This window comes from Vespa velutina, chromosome 1 (genome assembly GCF_912470025.1).
Source record: "Vespa velutina chromosome 1, iVesVel2.1, whole genome shotgun sequence".
Taxonomy (NCBI): domain Eukaryota; kingdom Metazoa; phylum Arthropoda; class Insecta; order Hymenoptera; family Vespidae; genus Vespa; species Vespa velutina.
Window position 1 is genome coordinate 11,671,984 of NC_062188.1, and position 19,873 is coordinate 11,691,856.

The 19,873-nt window shown below is 34.4% G+C and overlaps 1 protein-coding gene across 34 annotated transcripts in view; it reads right to left on the reverse strand.

Moving 5' to 3' along the window:
- The window catches only part of LOC124951526 (ankyrin-3-like), a 66,811-nt gene that overhangs the window by 9,769 nt on the left and 37,169 nt on the right, over positions 1-19,873 (reverse strand). For 26 of the 34 annotated variants that reach the window (XR_007101857.1, XR_007101823.1, XR_007101806.1 and 23 more), the window contains 8 exons: positions 17,695-17,884; positions 17,448-17,583; positions 17,046-17,376; positions 16,736-16,939; positions 15,487-15,728; positions 15,354-15,408; positions 14,759-14,986; positions 130-13,200 (listed from right to left, as the gene is read on the reverse strand). Coding sequence is in view for 28 of the 34 variants with exons in the window: in XM_047501046.1 (XP_047357002.1) it covers positions 130-13,200; positions 14,759-14,986; positions 15,354-15,408; positions 15,487-15,728; positions 16,736-16,939; positions 17,046-17,376; positions 17,448-17,583; positions 17,695-17,884 (14,457 nt within the window). In the remaining 6 variants the exon portion in view is untranslated. Of the gene's footprint in view, positions 1-129; positions 13,201-14,758; positions 14,987-15,353; positions 15,409-15,486; positions 15,729-16,735; positions 16,940-17,045; positions 17,377-17,447; positions 17,584-17,694; positions 17,885-18,158; positions 19,298-19,873 lie in introns of those variants that run through there. The other 8 variants (XR_007101940.1, XM_047502407.1, XM_047502320.1 and 5 more) reach the window with 4 other exon arrangements.

The following is a 19,873-nucleotide window of genomic DNA, read 5'->3' on the forward strand; positions in this document are numbered from 1 at the left end:
AGTGCACAACTAGTTTGCACGTTTTTGTATAACTATTAAAAATGAAGTTACAGAGAAAAGCAACAACATAATTAATTATGTTACACACAGCTGGAATGTAATTTGAATAACGCAATTATTGCAAGATACCTTCGATTCTACTGTCAGTGAACTCGGCGAGACTGGGTGGTGGTGTTGCTGCCGTCCGCACAGACTTTGTAACGACTGTGGTGACGGATTGCCTTGTGTGAGGTTCAAGGTGCTCTAATTCTCTAGATATCACAACTACCCTATCTGAACCCAAATTTGTACTTAGTTGTTCAGTTCTATCATCAGGAGAACTATTAACACGTTGTGGAATGCGTGAAATCTTTTTCGATCTATCTCGTGATATCAAATCCTGACCACTACTAACAACGGAACTAATTGTACTCACACCAGATTTTGGATCGACTGTGGACGTAGGAAAAATATAACCTTCTGAAAATGTTGTAGAAACCTCTTTTGCAGAAGGAATTATTTCAGTACTAATAGTTGTAGTCGTTCTATCTCCGAATTTTTCATTAATTTTTCGATTATCTTCAAATTCACTAGGAAGGAAATTATTACCAGAAGAAATGATGCTTGTAATTTTGCATGCAATGCCAGATACTTCGGGTACTGCCCTTGCTTTAGTATCTTCAACAACATCTGCAGTTTTATTTTTTGAGTCTTTCGCCATTTTGACTGAATGTGCTGCAGCTTCTTTAGTTCGTGCCTCTTCAGCTACAGCTTCAGCTTTGGTTTCTTCAAAAAATTCTTTCACATCATCAGTAACGTCTTCTATTGTATGCTTGGCGTTTTTAAATATACCAGATAGGAATCCAGATCCTTTCTCTTTAATCTTTTTTGCCTCCTTAGAAGTTTTTTCTACCGCTATTTTAGCACTGTCAGCAATAGCACTACCACCAGTTGAAATTTCCTTATTAGATTGTATTTTCTCTTCTATTTCTTTGGAAACTGTTCCCTTCGCATCTTTCGCATCTACAAGTCCATGAGCTGTCGAATCTTTCTTATCAGATATTTGTTTTCCGATAGAGAAAATTTGTTCACTTGCAGAAACTGTAACGGCCTCTGCTTTCTGTGTGATATCAGATACTCTAGATTCAGTCTTTTCATTAATATCTTTAGTCGCACCAATAGATTTATCTTTCGTATCTTTCACGTTACCGACAGCTTGTTCTGTAATGAATTGTGTATCTTCTACTACAATAAATGTAGCATCACTCGCACCAGCAGTAATCTTCTCATTAATGTCCTCTATTATAGCAAAATTTTTATCTTTAGCATATGTAACATTGGAGACGATCTTTTGTTCAACATCGTCTACTCCTGACACTGCTTTTTTTTCCAGGCCTTTTACGCCTGTAACAGTCTTATCCTTTGCATCATCTACAGTCTTAGCAGCACGTGCAGTAGTTATTTTAGCACGTACTTCTTCTTCGGCAGTTTCAGGTTTCGTTTCTTCTAAGAATTCTTTTACATCTTCAGAAACATCTTCAACTACATGTTTAGCTCCCTTAATTATATATGAAAAAAATCCGGATGCTTTGTCTTTTGCTTTATTAGTTTCCTTTACAGCTTTATCTTTTGCTGACTGAGCATCATCTGCAACACCAGAAGCAGAAACGAATGAACCCTTTACAACTTCTGCATCTTCTTTCAGTTCTCTCTCTAAAGCATCTTTCGAACCATCTATAACTTCGTGAGCAGTGATTCCAATTTTATCAGAAGCTTTCACTCCTTCAAAAAGAATTTTATCTCTTGCATCTGAAACTGTAAGAGCAGCTTTATCTTTGACATCGTTAACAACAGCTGCTGTTCTTATTGTAAGATCCTGGACTGCTTCCACTGTTTTTCCTTTTACATCCTTTACATCATATACTGTTTTCTCTATTATTTCACGAGTTCCATGTACTATTTTCTCTTTAGGATCTTCAGTATCAAATCTTACATTTTCTTTGACATTTTGAGTTGTAGTCACAATGTTATCTTTTGCATCTTTAACGACAATCATTATCTTGTCTTTAGTATCTTGTGCTCCTGCTACTGCTTCATCTTTTACATCTTCGACCCCGGTAGCAGTTTTATTTTTCATATCATCTACAGATTTAGCAGCACGTAAAGCAGCATCTCTAGCACGTGCCTCATCTTCCGCAGCTTCGACTTTTGTCTTGTTCAAAAAGTCTTTAAAATCTTCAGAAATATCATCAACTGTATGTTTAGCACCCTTAAAAATACCAGCGAAAAATCCGGATGTTTTGTCTTTAGCTTTTTTAGTTTCTTTGTCAGCTTTATCTTTCGTTGACTGCATACTACCTGTAACAGCATCAACACTAGTGGAAAGCGTATCCTTTACAAGTGCGGCATCTTCTTCCAGTTCCCTTCCTACATCGTCCTTCGTATCTTTCGCTTTCTCCACAACTCCATGTGCTACAGTATCTACTATATCAACAGATTTTTTTCCACCGGAAATCATTTTGTCGCCTACCGCTGCTCCTACATCAACTACTTTATCTTTGACGTCTTTTACGTCTGCCAGGGTTTTCTTCGTGACATGTTCTACTCCTTCCACTGTTGTTTCTTTTACATCCTTTACACCAATTACTGCCTTATGTGTTGTATCATATGCTTCACTTACTACTTTATCTTTAGCATCCTTTAAGCCAAATCCTACTTTCTCTTTGATATCTTTCGTTGCAGCAACAGTTTTATGTTTTGCATCTTTCATGCCAGCTAATGTCTTGTCTTTTACATCTTCTGCTCCTGCTACTGTTTTATCTTTCAGCTCTTTAATTCCAGCAATTGTCTTATCTTTTGCATCATCCGCAGATTTAGTAGCTCTTGAAGCAACTCCCTTTGCACGTGCTTTTTCTTCCGCAGCTTCGGTTTTTGTTTTCTCCAAGAATTCTTTTACATCTTCAGAAGCATCGTCAACTGTTTGCTTAGCACCTTTAAAAATGCCAGTGAAAAATCCGGATGTTTTGTCTTTAGCTTTTTTAGTTTCTTTGTCAGCTTTATCTTTCGTTGACTGCATACTACCTGTAACAGCATCAACACTAGTGAAAAGCGTATCCTTTACAAGTGCGGCATCTTCTTTCAGTTCCCTTGCTACATCGTCCTTCGTATCTTTCGCTTTCTCCACAACTCCATGTGCTACAGTTTCTACTATATCAACAGATTTTTTTCCACCGGAAATCATTTTGTCGCCTACTGCTGCTCCTACATCAACTACTTTATCTTTGACGTCCTTTACGTCTGTCAGGGTTTTCTTCGTGACATGTTCTACTCCGTCCACGGTTTTTTCTTTTGCATCCTTTACACCAATTACTGCCTTATGTGTTGTATCATATGCTTCACTTACTACTTTATCTTTAGCATCCTTTAAGCCAAATCCTACTTTCTCTTTGATATCTTTCGTTGCAGCAACAGTTTTATGTTTTGCATCTTTCATGCCAGCTAATGTCTTGTCTTTTACATCTTCTGCTCCTGCTATTGTTTTATCTTTAAGCTCTTTAATTCCAGCAATTGTCTTATCTTTTGCATCATCCGTAGATTTAGTAGCTCTTGAAGCAACTTCCTTTGCACGTGCTTTTTCTTCAGCAGCTTCGGTTTTTGTTTTCTCCAAGAATTCTTTTACATCTTCAGAAGCATCGTCAACTGTTTGCTTAGCACCTTTAAATATACTAGTGAAAAATCCAGATGTTTTGTCTTTAGCTTTTTTAGTTTCTTTGTCAGCTTTATCTTTCGTTGACTGTACTTTATCTGCCACAGCATCGACACTAGTGGAAAGGGTATCCTTTACAAGTGCAGCATCTTCTTTCAGTTCCCTTGCTACATCGTCCTTCGTATCTTTCGCTTTCTCCACAACTCCATGTGCTACAGTTTCTACTATATCAACAGATTTTTTTCCACCGGAAATCATTTTGTCGTCTACCGCTGCTCCTACATCAACTACTTTATCTTTGACGTCCTTTACGTCTGTCAGGGTTTTCTTCGTGACATGTTCTACTCCTTCTACGGTTTTTTCTTTTGCATCCCTTACACCAATTACTGCCTTATGTGTTGTATCATGTGCTTCACTTACTACTTTATCTTTAGCATCCTTTAAGCCAAATTCTACTTTCTCTTTGATATCTTTCGTTGCAGCAACACTTTTATGTTTTGCATCTTTCATGGCAGCTAATGTCTTGTCTTTTATATCTTCTGCCCCCGCTACTGTTTTATCTTTCAGCTCTTTAATTCCAGTAATTGTCTTATCTTTTGCATCATCCGCAGATTTAGTAGCTCTTGAAGCAACTTCCTTTGCACGTGCTTTTTCTTCCGCTGCTTCGGTTTTTGTTTTTTCCAAGAATTCTTTTACATCTTCAGAAGCATCGTCAACTGTTTGCTTAGCACCTTTAAATATACCAGTGAAAAATCCAGATGATTTGTCTTTAGCTTTTTTAGTTTCTTTGTCAGCTTTATCTTTCGTTGACTGTACTTTATCTGCCACAGCATCGACACTAGTGGAAAGGGTATCCTTTACAAGTGCAGCATCTTCTTTCAGTTCCCTTGCTACATCGTCCTTCGTATCTTTCGCTTTCTCCACAACTCCATGTGCTACAGTTTCTACTATATCAACAGATTTTTTTCCACCGGAAATCATTTTGTCGCCTACCGCTGCTCCTACATCAACTACTTTATCTTTGACGTCCTTTACGTCTGTCAGGGTTTTCTTCGTGACATGTTCTACTCCTTCTACGGTTTTTTCTTTTGCATCCTTTACACCAATTACTGCCTTATGTGTTGTATCATATGCTTCACTTACTACTTTATCTTTAGCATCCTTTAAGCCAAATCCTACTTTCTCTTTGATATCTTTCGTTGCAGCAACAGTTTTATGTTTTGCATCTTTCATGCCAGCTAATGTCTTGTCTTTTACATCTTCTGCTCCTGCTACTGTTTTATCTTTCAGCTCTTTAATTCCAGCAATTGTCTTATCTTTTGCATCATCCGCAGATTTAGTAGCTCTTGAAGCAACTTCCTTTGCACGTGCTTTTTCTTCCGCAGCTTCGGTTTTTGTTTTCTCCAAGAATTCTTTTACATCTTCAGAAGCATCGTCAACTGTTTGCTTAGCACCTTTAAAAATACCAGTGAAAAATCCGGATGTTTTGTCTTTAGCTTTTTTAGTTTCTTTGTCAGCTTTATCTTTCGTTGACTGCATACTACCTGTAACAGCATCAACACTAGTGGAAAGCGTATCCTTTACAAGTGCGGCATCTTCTTTCAGTTCCCTTGCTACATCGTCCTTCGTATCTTTCGCTTTCTCCACAACTCCATGTGCTACAGTTTCTACTATATCAACAGATTTTTTTCCACCGGAAATCATTTTGTCGCCTACCGCTGCTCCTACATCAACTACTTTATCTTTGACGTCCTTTACGTCTGTCAGGGTTTTCTTCGTGACATGTTCTGCTCCTTCCACTGTTTTTTCTTTTGCATCCTTTACACCAATTACTGCCTTATGTGTTGTATCATGTGCTTCACTTACTACTTTATCTTTAGCATCCTTTAAGCCAAATTCTACTTTCTCTTTGATATCTTCCGTTGCAGCAACACTTTTATGTTTTGCATCTTTCATGGCAGCTAATGTCTTGTCTTTTATATCTTCTGCTCCCGCTACTGTTTTATCTTTCAGCTCTTTAATTCCAGTAATTGTCTTATCCTTTGCATCATCCGCAGATTTAGTAGCTCTTGAAGCAACTTCCTTTGCACGTGCTTTTTCTTCCGCAGCTTCGGTTTTTGTTTTCTCCAAGAATTCTTTTACATCTTCAGAAGCATCGTCAACTGTTTGCTTAGCACCTTTAAAAATACCAGTGAAAAATCCGGATGTTTTGTCTTTAGCTTTTTTAGTTTCTTTGTCAGCTTTATCTTTCGTTGACTGCATACTACCTGTAACAGCATCAACACTAGTGGAAAGCGTATCCTTTACAAGTGCAGCATCTTCTTTCAGTTCCCTTGCTACATCGTCCTTCGTATCTTTCGCTTTCTCCACAACTCCATGTGCTACAGTTTCTACTATATCAACAGATTTTTTTCCACCGGAAATCATTTTGTCGCCTACCGCTGCTCCTACATCAACTACTTTATCTTTGACGTCCTTTACGTCTGTCAGGGTTTTCTTCGTGACATGTTCTACTCCTTCTACGGTTTTTTCTTTTGCATCCTTTACACCAATTACTGCCTTATGTGTTGTATCATATGCTTCACTTACTACTTTATCTTTAGCATCCTTTAAGCCAAATCCTACTTTCTCTTTGATATCTTTCGTTGCAGCAACAGTTTTATGTTTTGCATCTTTCATGCCAGCTAATGTCTTGTCTTTTACATCTTCTGCTCCTGCTACTGTTTTATCTTTCAGCTCTTTAATTCCAGCAATTGTCTTATCTTTTGCATCATCCGCAGATTTAGTAGCTCTTGAAGCAACTTCCTTTGCACGTGCTTTTTCTTCCGCAGCTTCGGTTTTTGTTTTCTCCAAGAATTCTTTTACATCTTCAGAAGCATCGTCAACTGTTTGCTTAGCACCTTTAAAAATACCAGTGAAAAATCCGGATGTTTTGTCTTTAGCTTTTTTAGTTTCCTTGTCAGCTTTATCTTTCGTTGACTGCATACTACCTGTAACAGCATCAACACTAGTGGAAAGCGTATCCTTTACAAGTGCAGCATCTTCTTTCAGTTCCCTTGCTACATCGTCCTTCGTATCTTTCGCTTTCTCCACAACTCCATGTGCTACAGTTTCTACTATATCAACAGATTTTTTTCCACCGGAAATCATTTTGTCGCCTACCGCTGCTCCTACATCAACTACTTTATCTTTGACGTCCTTTACGTCTGTCAGGGTTTTCTTCGTGACATGTTCTGCTCCTTCCACTGTTTTTTCTTTTGCATCCTTTACACCAATTACTGCCTTATGTGTTGTATCATGTGCTTCACTTACTACTTTATCTTTAGCATCCTTTAAGCCAAATTCTACTTTCTCTTTGATATCTTCCGTTGCAGCAACACTTTTATGTTTTGCATCTTTCATGGCAGCTAATGTCTTGTCTTTTATATCTTCTGCCCCCGCTACTGTTTTATCTTTCAGCTCTTTAATTCCAGTAATTGTCTTATCTTTTGCATCATCCGCAGATTTAGTAGCTCTTGAAGCAACTTCCTTTGCACGTGCTTTTTCTTCCGCTGCTTCGGTTTTTGTTTTCTCCAAGAATTCTTTTACATCTTCAGAAGCATCGTCAACTGTTTGCTTAGCACCTTTAAATATACCAGTGAAAAATCCAGATGATTTGTCTTTAGCTTTTTTAGTTTCCTTGTCAGCTTTATCTTTCGTTGACTGTACTTTATCTGCCACAGCATCGACACTAGTGGAAAGGGTATCCTTTACAAGTGCAGCATCTTCTTTCAGTTCCCTTGCTACATCGTCCTTCGTATCTTTCGCTTTCTCCACAACTCCATGTGCTACAGTTTCTACTATATCAACAGATTTTTTTCCACCGGAAATCATTTTGTCGCCTACTGCTGCTCCTACATCAACTACTTTATCTTTGACGTCTTTTACGTCTGCCAGGGTTTTCTTCGTGACATGTTCTACTCCTTCCACTGTTGTTTCTTTTACATCCTTTACACCAATTACTGCCTTATGTGTTGTATCATATGCTTCACTTACTACTTTATCTTTAGCATCCTTTAAGCCAAATCCTACTTTCTCTTTGATATCTTTCGTTGCAGCAACAGTTTTATGTTTTGCATCTTTCATGCCAGCTAATGTCTTGTCTTTTACATCTTCTGCTCCTGCTACTGTTTTATCTTTCAGCTCTTTAATTCCAGCAATTGTCTTATCTTTTGCATCATCCGCAGATTTAGTAGCTCTTGAAGCAACTTCCTTTGCACGTGCTTTTTCTTCCGCAGCTTCGGTTTTTGTTTTCTCCAAGAATTCTTTTACATCTTCAGAAGCATCGTCAACTGTTTGCTTAGCACCTTTAAAAATACCAGTGAAAAATCCGGATGTTTTGTCTTTAGCTTTTTTAGTTTCTTTGTCAGCTTTATCTTTCGTTGACTGCATACTACCTGTAACAGCATCAACACTAGTGGAAAGCGTATCCTTTACAAGTGCGGCATCTTCTTTCAGTTCCCTTGCTACATCGTCCTTCGTATCTTTCGCTTTCTCCACAACTCCATGTGCTACAGTTTCTACTATATCAACAGATTTTTTTCCACCGGAAATCATTTTGTCGCCTACCGCTGCTCCTACATCAACTACTTTATCTTTGACGTCCTTTACGTCTGTCAGGGTTTTCTTCGTGACATGTTCTGCTCCTTCCACTGTTTTTTCTTTTGCATCCTTTACACCAATTACTGCCTTATGTGTTGTATCATGTGCTTCACTTACTACTTTATCTTTAGCATCCTTTAAGCCAAATTCTACTTTCTCTTTGATATCTTCCGTTGCAGCAACACTTTTATGTTTTGCATCTTTCATGGCAGCTAATGTCTTGTCTTTTATATCTTCTGCTCCCGCTACTGTTTTATCTTTCAGCTCTTTAATTCCAGTAATTGTCTTATCCTTTGCATCATCCGCAGATTTAGTAGCTCTTGAAGCAACTTCCTTTGCACGTGCTTTTTCTTCCGCAGCTTCGGTTTTTGTTTTCTCCAAGAATTCTTTTACATCTTCAGAAGCATCGTCAACTGTTTGCTTAGCACCTTTAAAAATACCAGTGAAAAATCCGGATGTTTTGTCTTTAGCTTTTTTAGTTTCTTTGTCAGCTTTATCTTTCGTTGACTGCATACTACCTGTAACAGCATCAACACTAGTGGAAAGCGTATCCTTTACAAGTGCGGCATCTTCTTTCAGTTCCCTTGCTACATCGTCCTTCGTATCTTTCGTTTTCTCCACAACTCCATGTGCTACAGTTTCTACTATATCAACAGATTTTTTTCCACCGGAAATCATTTTGTCGCCTACTGCTGCTCCTACATCAACTACTTTATCTTTGACGTCTTTTACGTCTGCCAGGGTTTTCTTCGTGACATGTTCTACTCCTTCCACTGTTGTTTCTTTTACATCCTTTACACCAATTACTGCCTTATGTGTTGTATCATATGCTTCACTTACTACTTTATCTTTAGCATCCTTTAAGCCAAATCCTACTTTCTCTTTGATATCTTTCGTTGCAGCAACAGTTTTATGTTTTGCATCTTTCATGCCAGCTAATGTCTTGTCTTTTACATCTTCTGCTCCTGCTACTGTTTTATCTTTCAGCTCTTTAATTCCAGCAATTGTCTTATCTTTTGCATCATCCGCAGATTTAGTAGCTCTTGAAGCAACTCCCTTTGCACGTGCTTTTTCTTCCGCAGCTTCGGTTTTTGTTTTCTCCAAGAATTCTTTTACATCTTCAGAAGCATCGTCAACTGTTTGCTTAGCACCTTTAAAAATGCCAGTGAAAAATCCGGATGTTTTGTCTTTAGCTTTTTTAGTTTCCTTGTCAGCTTTATCTTTCGTTGACTGCATACTACCTGTAACAGCATCAACACTAGTGGAAAGCGTATCCTTTACAAGTGCGGCATCTTCTTTCAGTTCCCTTGCTACATCGTCCTTCGTATCTTTCGCTTTCTCCACAACTCCGCGTGCTACAGTTTCTATTTTTTCAACAGATTTTTTCCCGTCTTCTAAAATTTGTTCTTCTATCTTTATCGCTGCTGTATCAGTTGTATCTTTCGTATCTTTTACTATGATTATTGCTTTGTCTATGATTTCTTCTGTCCCTTCCATTGTTTTTTCTTTATCGTCTTTTACTCGAGTCAATTCTTTATCTGCAATGTCTTTTCCTCCACATATTACTTTGTCTTGTAAATTTTTAACATCAGCGACAGTTTTCTCCTTAGCTTCTTGCGCTTCTATTGCTGTTTTATCTTTTAAATCTTTAACTTTAAGAGTAGTCCTATTCTTTACATCATCAACAGATTTAGCAGCTCGTGAAGCAGTTTCTTTAACACGTGCCTCTTCTTCTTCAATTTCGATTTTAGTTTCTTCTAAGAACCCTTTAACTTCATCAGAAATATCTTCTACCGCATGCTTAGCTCCTTTAAATATGCCTGAGAAAAATCCTGATGTTTTATCTTTAGTTTTCTTAGTTTCTTTTGCAGTTTTATCTTTTGCTGATTGGACGCCATCTATAACAGTAGTAGTACCTATAGTAAGTGCTCCCTTTACAACTTCAGCATCTTCTTTTAATTCTTTTCCTATAGTATCTTTTGCATCTTTCACATTATCTGCAACTCCGTGAGCTATTGTTTCTGTTTTATCAACAGCTATTTGACTATGAAGCACAATTTTTTCGTTTACGTCTGTAACTGCTGAAACAGTTTTATTTTTGATATCTTTTACATCAGCTACTGCTTTCTTTGTATGATCCTCGGCTTTATCTACTGTTTTGTCTTTTGCATTTTTTACACCAGCTGCTGTTTTCTCAGTCATATCCTGTACTCCAATTACTACTTTGTCCTTTGTATCTTTAGTGACAGTTACTATTTTCTCTTTCATATCCTGCGTTATAGTTACTGTTTTATCTTTTCCATCTTTAACATTAGCAGCTATTTTCTCCTTAGCATCTTGCATTTCTGCTACTGTCTTATCTTTCATATCCTTAACACCAGTAGTAAGTTTATTTTTTGCGTCATTAGTAGCTTTTACAGCTTGTGAAGTTGCTTCAGTTTTTGATTCTACTACAAAATCTTTAACATCATCGGAAACGTCTTCAGCTGTATGTTTAGTACCCTTGAATATACCTGAGAAAAATCCAGATGTTTTGTCCTTTGCTTTTTTAGTTTCTTTCACAACTTTATTTTTTGCTGATTGGGCACCATCTACAACAGCACCATTATCAACAGCGAGTGCTGTTTTTACAGTTTTAATATCTTCTTTCAGTTCTTTTGCTACAGCATCTTTCATATCTTTTACACCGTTTACAACTCTTTGAGATGCAGTATCAGCCTTATCAACAGCTGCTTTTTTTGTAGGTGAAGTTTTTTCTTTAAACGAATCTTCTTGATTTCGTGGTGAAATTATAGGTGATTGTTGATAACTGCTGATCAATTCGGCAGTATTGCGCGTATCCTCTAGGAATGCAGCTGTTGTTTCTTTAAAATTACTTTGTGGTATTTCAGGAGGTAAACTTTTTTCTTTAGATTTACTTCGAGAACTACGTTGCAATCTAGGACTTCTAAACATTCCGAAAAGTCCACCGCTTTTTTCTTTAATTCCTTCATCTCCTGATCCTGATTCCTGGTTTTCTTCTTCTTTTTGAATCGATGATTTACTTGAATGTTCAGTATATTTTACATCTGCATTATAGGAATCTTCATCTGCGCTATCAAATGATCTCTCCTTCGAAGTACTACGATCTCTTGTTCCTTTCTTAGATTTTAGTTTAGGACTTTTGAATATCCCAAAGAAGTTACCCTTCTCCTTACTCTCTTCTGCAGTTTCTTTATCAGATTTCTTATCCGCTAGTGGAATTGATTCCAATTTATATTTATCCGTTACATCATATGAATGCTTACTAACTTTATCTATTGGTACATCAGAGCTATCGTAAGTAGCAGCACTAAACGTAGTTACTGGACTTGTAGCAAGAGATTTTGTATCCTCTGTTTTGTAACCTACATGAATTACATCCTCGTTGGCAACTTTACGTGTTTCTTCAAGGAATTTTTCTGTGGTAGATTTAAGTTCTTCATCGCTATAATCTAAATATGAATCTTTTATTTTACTCGTTTTTTTTTCTTTCGATTTTGGACTTTTAAATATTCCGAATAAACCACCACGTTCTTTACCAGTTGTACCTGCATCACCATCATCTTTATCTTCTTTCTTTAATAATTCTTTTAAGTCAGATTTTTGAACATTGTCTTGTTTAGTTGGACTACTCTTTGACATTATTTCAAATTTCTGGTTATCTTGTTGCTCTATATTTTTGTCTGTACCATCAAGAGAATCTATTGTCTGGTTTAGTTTGATCGTTGTCGTTCCATTAATATGTTCTTTTTTAATTCCTACGATCGCAATTTTTTCTTTTACTTCTGATACTATTTGAGGCTTAGTATGAGCTTCGGTCGATGATCTGCCCTTTTTATCTTCTACAGAAATTGTTACTGATCCATTTCTTTCATTAGATTCTGTTGGTGCATGTAAGAGAGCAGCAGTATTCTTAGCATCCTCCAATAAATTTATAGTTGTAAGTTTAATATCAGATAGGCCAGTTTCTGAATCTTTTTGTAATGAAGGATCTTTATCATGAGACATACTTATAGGTTTTGATACTATATCGGAAAGTGAAGGAGTTTTACTCTCTTCATCTCCACTATCGAAAGATGTCTCTTTTGAATCTTTAGATTTACCCTTCTTTAATTTAGGACCTTTAAAAATACTCGAAAATATACCACTGCTTTTATCTTTTACCTTTTTTGATGTATCAGTTGTTTCTTCGTCGAGATTCTTTGCGGGATTTTGAGCATCATATACATCTTTATACGCAGAAAGACGCTTATCGATAATAGATGTTACATCTTGTTCCACTTCGCTTTTTGTTGGAACATCCGTTCCAATATTCGTTTTTATTTCTGTCATTTTAATCTTTTTATCCGTGTCTTTTATAGATTGACATGGTCCATCATCTTGTAACAACTTCTCATCTACTTCTTTACCTTCTTTATACATCTTCTCTTTTTCACTAACTTCTACTTTAGCATGAGGTAAAGTAGAAGAATCTGTGGATGTTATAACTACTGTGGGTTTAATATCTTTTATAATCGTAATCTCTCTAACAACTGGTTTTTCTACTATTAAATCCTTCTTTAAAATTTCTACTTGTTTTGGAAAAGAAATTTGTTTTTTTGAATCCTTTTTCCTACCATATGCTCGTTCTTGTTTAATTATAAGAGGTTCTACATCATCTCTAACTTTTGGTTGTAGAATTATACCTAATTCTGCATCCCTGAATTGATCTGAACTTTTAACTATCTCTTTATCAAATGAAGTTTGCCCTACAGCACCTCTCACCTTCTCACTGTCCCGCATATCATCATAAAACACCGACCACCCTTCCTTCGCTAACTTCTCCTTTTCTTTCTCTGCCTCTGCTATTACACCTGTTAATTAAGTATTATATATTTTAGGCATCTGTAAACGTAACATATATAAAGAAACACATTTTATTCGTTCATATTGCGTCATCATTAGTGTAAGCCGACTCGTTCATCATTTTTCTTTGATTGGAGCAGAGGTTAGATTGCCGCGTGGATTGTGCGTAGAGTGTATGTGCAGTGGAGCAACCATCCTTCAACTAATAAAATTACATAAGCTATTTCTCAATGAATGACGATAAAATATATATAAATAATTCATTATTAATTATCCATCATTTTCTATGTAGGAACTATTTCTATTTTGTGAAAAATATTTGAATATTCCTTTACACTGAAGGGAATAAATATTTAAATGAACAATATTAAATAAAAATACATAAAACTCGGGATTTTTCCTTTCCTGAATAATTACTTATTACTATAAACTTTGATAAAACTATCTATTCGATTACTATTTCTTTTATTTCATTAATAAGCATGTGTATCTATTTGTTATTACAATCTATAAAGACGGCTGCTCCGTGCGTCCACACAGTAAGACCACACACATTTGACTGTTCATGCATCGCCAAATAATTGTAGCATAATCTTGCTGAAACAAATTGCTAGGAATGTGTTGAAAACTAGAAAATGTATTAGCGAAATGATTAAATGAATTATGTTAGAAATCGTATAGTCATATACGATATATACATATATGAAATGTCGATCGAGAGGCAAATTAAATAAATCATTACTTATTAAAAAAGATAAGCAAGCTGAAATATGAAGATATCCACAGCGGCGTCCGGAACCTGTGAGTAAAATTAAAAGACAAGATGATAACCGTTCTAGTGCATTAGCACGCAAATGTATCGGCGCGTTTACACATATTAAATATAAATTAATTATTCTAATAATAAGATAATACTCAAATTTATTGCTCTTCTAAATTGTTATACGAAGAACTTCAATTTAGGAGAAAAAAAAAGCTCATTTAAAAAAATCTACTACGATCAGACAATATAAAAACATAATTTGTTATAAGATGACACCTTATATACACAGAAATTAAAAATTATATACACAGAAAATTAAAAATATATTTTTCGTTCTTATTACACAGTAAATAATTAAATGATAACGTGCTATTCAGTGCGTTAAAAGTGTCGATACGGAGTATATTCATTAAATTATTTATTACTAAAAATTAATATTAATTGTTCAATGATTGAATTATTTTTAAATATATATATATATATATATATATATATATATATATATATATATATATATATATATATATAAATATAGTTAACAATTTTTATTATACCAGAAAATTTCGCAATCTGTATAAGTTTCACAGAATTTTATTAATAATTAAATTAATAATCTGTTTTAATTGTACTTTAAAATCAAGCGTGCGTTACCGTATTTGGCTGAACATGCTGCGAAAGTTCGAATAAAATAAGTAGCTGCTCATCAATAGCTTTTCGTTTCCTTTTAATAATAGTATCCTTTTTGCAGATAAAGCACGGCCCCTCAACCCACCAGTTTAGAAGAAATACACTAAATCACTTACCAGAAACAATTTTATTAGCGTCAGCAATCACTCTTTGTCGCTTTTTTTCTTCGTCATCAAGCTCGTCGCGTGACTTTTTGCTCATTGTGTCGGTAACGTGACATTTATGTTCAATGAAATCAGCCATCATATCTCCCAATTCTTTCTCATCACTTGCATATTTATCTTTGACAGGGGTCGAGGTTCCGTTGAATACAGTGCCATTTGCGATTGTGACATGCTGCTTAGCTGTTAAGTGCAAGAAACGTGTTGTGAACGAAGAGCCCAAAATATAACGTGTTAAAATATGTTAAATTATGACGTGATTCATCTGCTAAGTGATGTATTTAAAAAATGGAAGATAACACAAAATCATGATTGAGTAATTACTTAGCGTGCATATATTATTTATATCACTTTAAAAACTTAAGATATTTTTTTTCTACTGCTTATTATTTTTATTAAGTAATAATTTAAAAAAAAAATTCATTGTATATTTCAATTAAGAGAGATAAAAAATTTATGATCATATATTATAATAAAATTAAATTATAAACATCGTTATTACTTTTTTTTCACACACTGTTGCTATCATTATTCACAATCTTCTACTTACATCGTTTATCCTGCAAACGACTGATGTTACTAAGCTCTTCTATGGATTCAGATTCCTAGGATTGATTAATATTTTATTATAATGTCTGATACTTCGCAATGGTATCACAGGATTTATCAATAATACCGCATACCTTCATTCTATCTGGTTCTTCATAATCAGGATCCATTTTTGGATCCATGGTTGCATCGCGTCGAAGAGATGTGTCCCTTGAAGGTCCTAACTCCTCTTTCAAGGAGTCAAAACCTGGTTGATCTAACTGAACTCTTGCAACTGCTTTTTCGACATCATCAGTGACAAGTTCTACGTTAAATATACATTTGTTTACAATATCTTCTCGGCCAATTTTATTGAGCGCCTTTTCTAAGGTATTACCTATAAAAAGAATTATATTTATATTGTATTATATGTATGTATGAACTTATATATAATATGCTTAAAGTACAACTACGTAATAAGTATTCACAGCAATGTAATAATACGAAAAATTTCCATCAAATAAATAATATATATACATATTCAAAAATGTTTTCTATCCAACACATTAAAAATAAATATTTATACTCAGAAATTTTTCTCTATAAGTAACACACAAAACATAAATAAATATTTATATTTAAAAATTTTTTTCTAAGCAACGCACATCTAATAAAACATACCTGAAACATTGGAAGTGTGAAGACATATCGAAGATGTTTTATGAAATATTAACAAAAGTTCGCTAGTATATAAATTTGTTGTTGGATTTTTGTACTCTTGATATAAAGTTATGTACATCTTAGTTTCTAATTTACAATAACATGCACTGTATAAAAATTATTTTTTTAAAATCACTACTATCTTTTCAGAATGTCACTGATATTAATATCAAAAACAGATAAAATTATTACTAAGTAATTAATATAAATTCTTAAACGAAGAACTAACAAGTAATGAGCAATAAACACGAATAAATTTGACCATATCCTCTTCGTGTTCTTGAAACTACGCGACTGTTTGTCGTTCCACTGATTGCAGAGACGTTTTGCGTACTTTGTCAGAATAAGATGGAATCATTATAGCGGGAAAGAAAGAAGAAGGAGAAAGAGGAAGAGAGAGAGAGGGAGAGAGAGGGAGAGAGAGAGAGAGAGTTGTGAGTTATGTCAGGCATAATAATGTAGTATGAGATCATCAACAACGTTACGATTGAGATTCCACACGTCTGAGTCAATCGCAGTGAGCAAATCTTATTTTTTGACCTTGCGTGATGATCGCGCTTCAACGATTATGGTATAATTATGATGCATCTTACTAATATAGATTTAATTCATTTTATGTCTATTTATATAACTCTACGATGTATATTAGAAATTACAATAATATTTAAGTGTATTTGAACTTACCCGTTGCTTTATTTCCATTACTTTGCCAGACTTTGAACATTGCTGCCGCTTGTTGAGCTGGTTTATCAGGATATTCCTGTTTTATCAAAGACACATCGTTGGAAGCAATGTTAAGTTCTTCTGCTAATTTTTCCCAGTCCTTGCCTAGTAAATTCGCTATATCCCTTAAACGTATAGTTGCTCTATGTATAGCATCTGGTCGACCTAAAAATAAAGAGAATAAAAAATCTTTACTGAATACGTAACTGATAACAAAAAAATAGTCCTAATTACAATTATAAAAATAAAATAATAAATCATTGTTACATACTGATTCCACCATCGCGTAGAAAACTGTAATTTTTTGATAATTCAAGTAAATCCAATTCTGAAACAGCAGGTTCAGGAGAAATCTTTTCAGGTAACAAAATATTCAATGTACATATCGGTGTTTGTGGCACTTCGCCTTTAGGAACCTTAGGCTCGCTCATAAACATTATTCGACCCATCATATCTGCTGCATCTGGATCTTTTATTCGCGCAGTAAACGGTACTCTATTTTCTTTAAATGCTCTGAATGGTAATTGAAGCTGTTCGCCGCTTTTTAATACTGGTACAAGATTACCCGTAAATTCCATGTATTGAGTTTTCCCTTCTAACACCTGCAAACGTACAACAACAAAAAAAAATTAAATTTTATTTCTTATCATAATGAAAAATTTAACGCACTTACTTCAACATCTCTACTTTTCGCAACTTCTGTAAAATGCTCTTGATGTTCAAGAGTTTTATCCTCTTTATCATCAGTCATACAAAATACGCGTATCCTGGCCTCCAAAGGATCTATACGTTTCGCGAAGACTACAAATCTATAAATAATATCAAGTAATGTTTCAAAATTGAAAAATATATTCGTTGAAATAAATATAATTATTTTGTTAATAGTTGTTGTTTTGATTCAGTATAAATATCAAACGTACTTAGCCATAAATGGTACATGGGTAGCGTGGGTATATAATTCTGTTGCCATTTTTGTCGCTTCCGAAATATTTCGACAGTCCATTAGCCAAAAACGAGCAGATACCGTGGTAGTGAAAGAGACACAATCCTTGACGAAAGTTAATGGTGTAGAACCTGTGACATCCTCCCAGACTGCCCGAGACTGACCCCCTGAACGACATACACGTCAAATCCAATAACATTATTAAAATATGTCCGTGCTAGAAATGCTCAATAACAGTAGTGAAACGTGTGTTTTTATCCGATGCGACCAAAATTAATTACAGTCTCGAATAAATGTGAAAAGAATAAAGTAATTTTTATAATATTGAAATTGTTTTTAATGATTATGAGTGCAAATATATTGATTTCATTAGCAGATAAAAAGGACAGAAGGATGCTTGACGTAGTTATTTTCGTTTTATAATAAATATGAACAATGATCTTCAGAAATGTCACTTTTCTTGATATACAAAATATGATAAAAATACATTTATATATTGTAGGTATAGATATGCTTGTGTGTGTATATATATACACATACACACAAACACACATTTACAAATTGTGTAAAAAATACAAATTTATTAAAACCTGAAAATACATATAGAACAATATATGTACGTATGTGCTGTTTGTAGGAACTTATAAACATTTTGTATTTAATATCGGTCTCTATAAATGTGCTAACGTTACGTGCTATGGATTATTATGTACACAAGACGTATATAATACAAAAAAGCTTCATTATTTGCATATTTTTATACGCACCAAGTGAGAAAAGGTAATATTTATAATAAATACCTATAAAAAGCAACACGAGTGTATTCCTACTTCAAAGATGTATATTTAAAAGACATCGCACAAATATTAGCAAATTTATTGAAATAATTGGAAAATATAGTGTGATATATTCCATCAAATAATATTTTAATAACGAAAAATGTGATTGAATATGTGATATTTGTTAAACAGCTACGAAGCTTCAGATTAAAATATAAGCGAAAAAGTGTGGTTGTGCGTATGTAATAATTTAATGTAAAAGAAATGCAATTTTTTGCAACATTTCCTCATTATTAGAATATACTCTAACGTCGAATGCACTTCCACGATTTCAAAGAGATGCATATATTTTACAATAAGCACAATGTCAATTAGAGAAATTGAATTCGAATAAAAGCTTGATATATTGAAGCAATTACCATTCAATTGAATGTGCTGAAACAAAAACTTTTAAGTTAACGCTTACGATGAGCTAAGTAATAAGACTTTGATCTACTTTAATTAATAATCCATACCTAAATGACTCAATCCTAACAATATGCAAGCATTAACAATGAATCACAACAAGATATGTATACAACAATGGTACTCAACGAAATGTTTCTATGGAACATGCAGCTACCATCTCCCTTTTAAATCTCTATCCGAAGGTCTTCGGGATACTGCCACTGGTAACGAGAAAACTTTAAACGATGCATACACTTTCAATAAGAAGATTATAAATTACAGTTGAAAATAATTCACTTGGCTGACACTTACTCGATAGACGAGATCTTCCTCGACCCTTCAGTATCGATATTCCTTTTTTTAAAAAGAGAAAAATCGTTTACGTGTCTGATTTATGCAACTATTAAAAAAAAAACTAATTTTTGCAAGCTATTATGAACTAACTGTAAAAGTAAATAATCGTATCGTCTATTATATCGTACGTTTCACATTTCACAAATTAACGAGCTTTTTATACATACTATGCGTTTCCCTTCATTAAGTGTACTCAATATTTAACAAGTTTATATCCTGAGTTATTTGTTTATATAATTGAAAAAATACTTTATATAAATAATAATATAATATTTGAAGAAACAATTATTTCGCCCGATACCAAAGGGTGAACCGCAGTCAGTGTTTATCAGCTACAGATAAATTATAAATTACTTGGTAAAGAAAAAGAAAAAAGAAAGAAATAAAATATATTGTGATCGCAAATATGAAAACGACATAAGTAGTTTTATATGTGTTACTAAAAATACATAATAGACTATCGTAGAATATAAGACTCAAATATCGCAAATATTATTAAATATGTGTATGATATAAAATAAAAAACCGACAGCATGCCGCGCAGTCCCGACGACCTGAGAACAGACGAGATTGCCT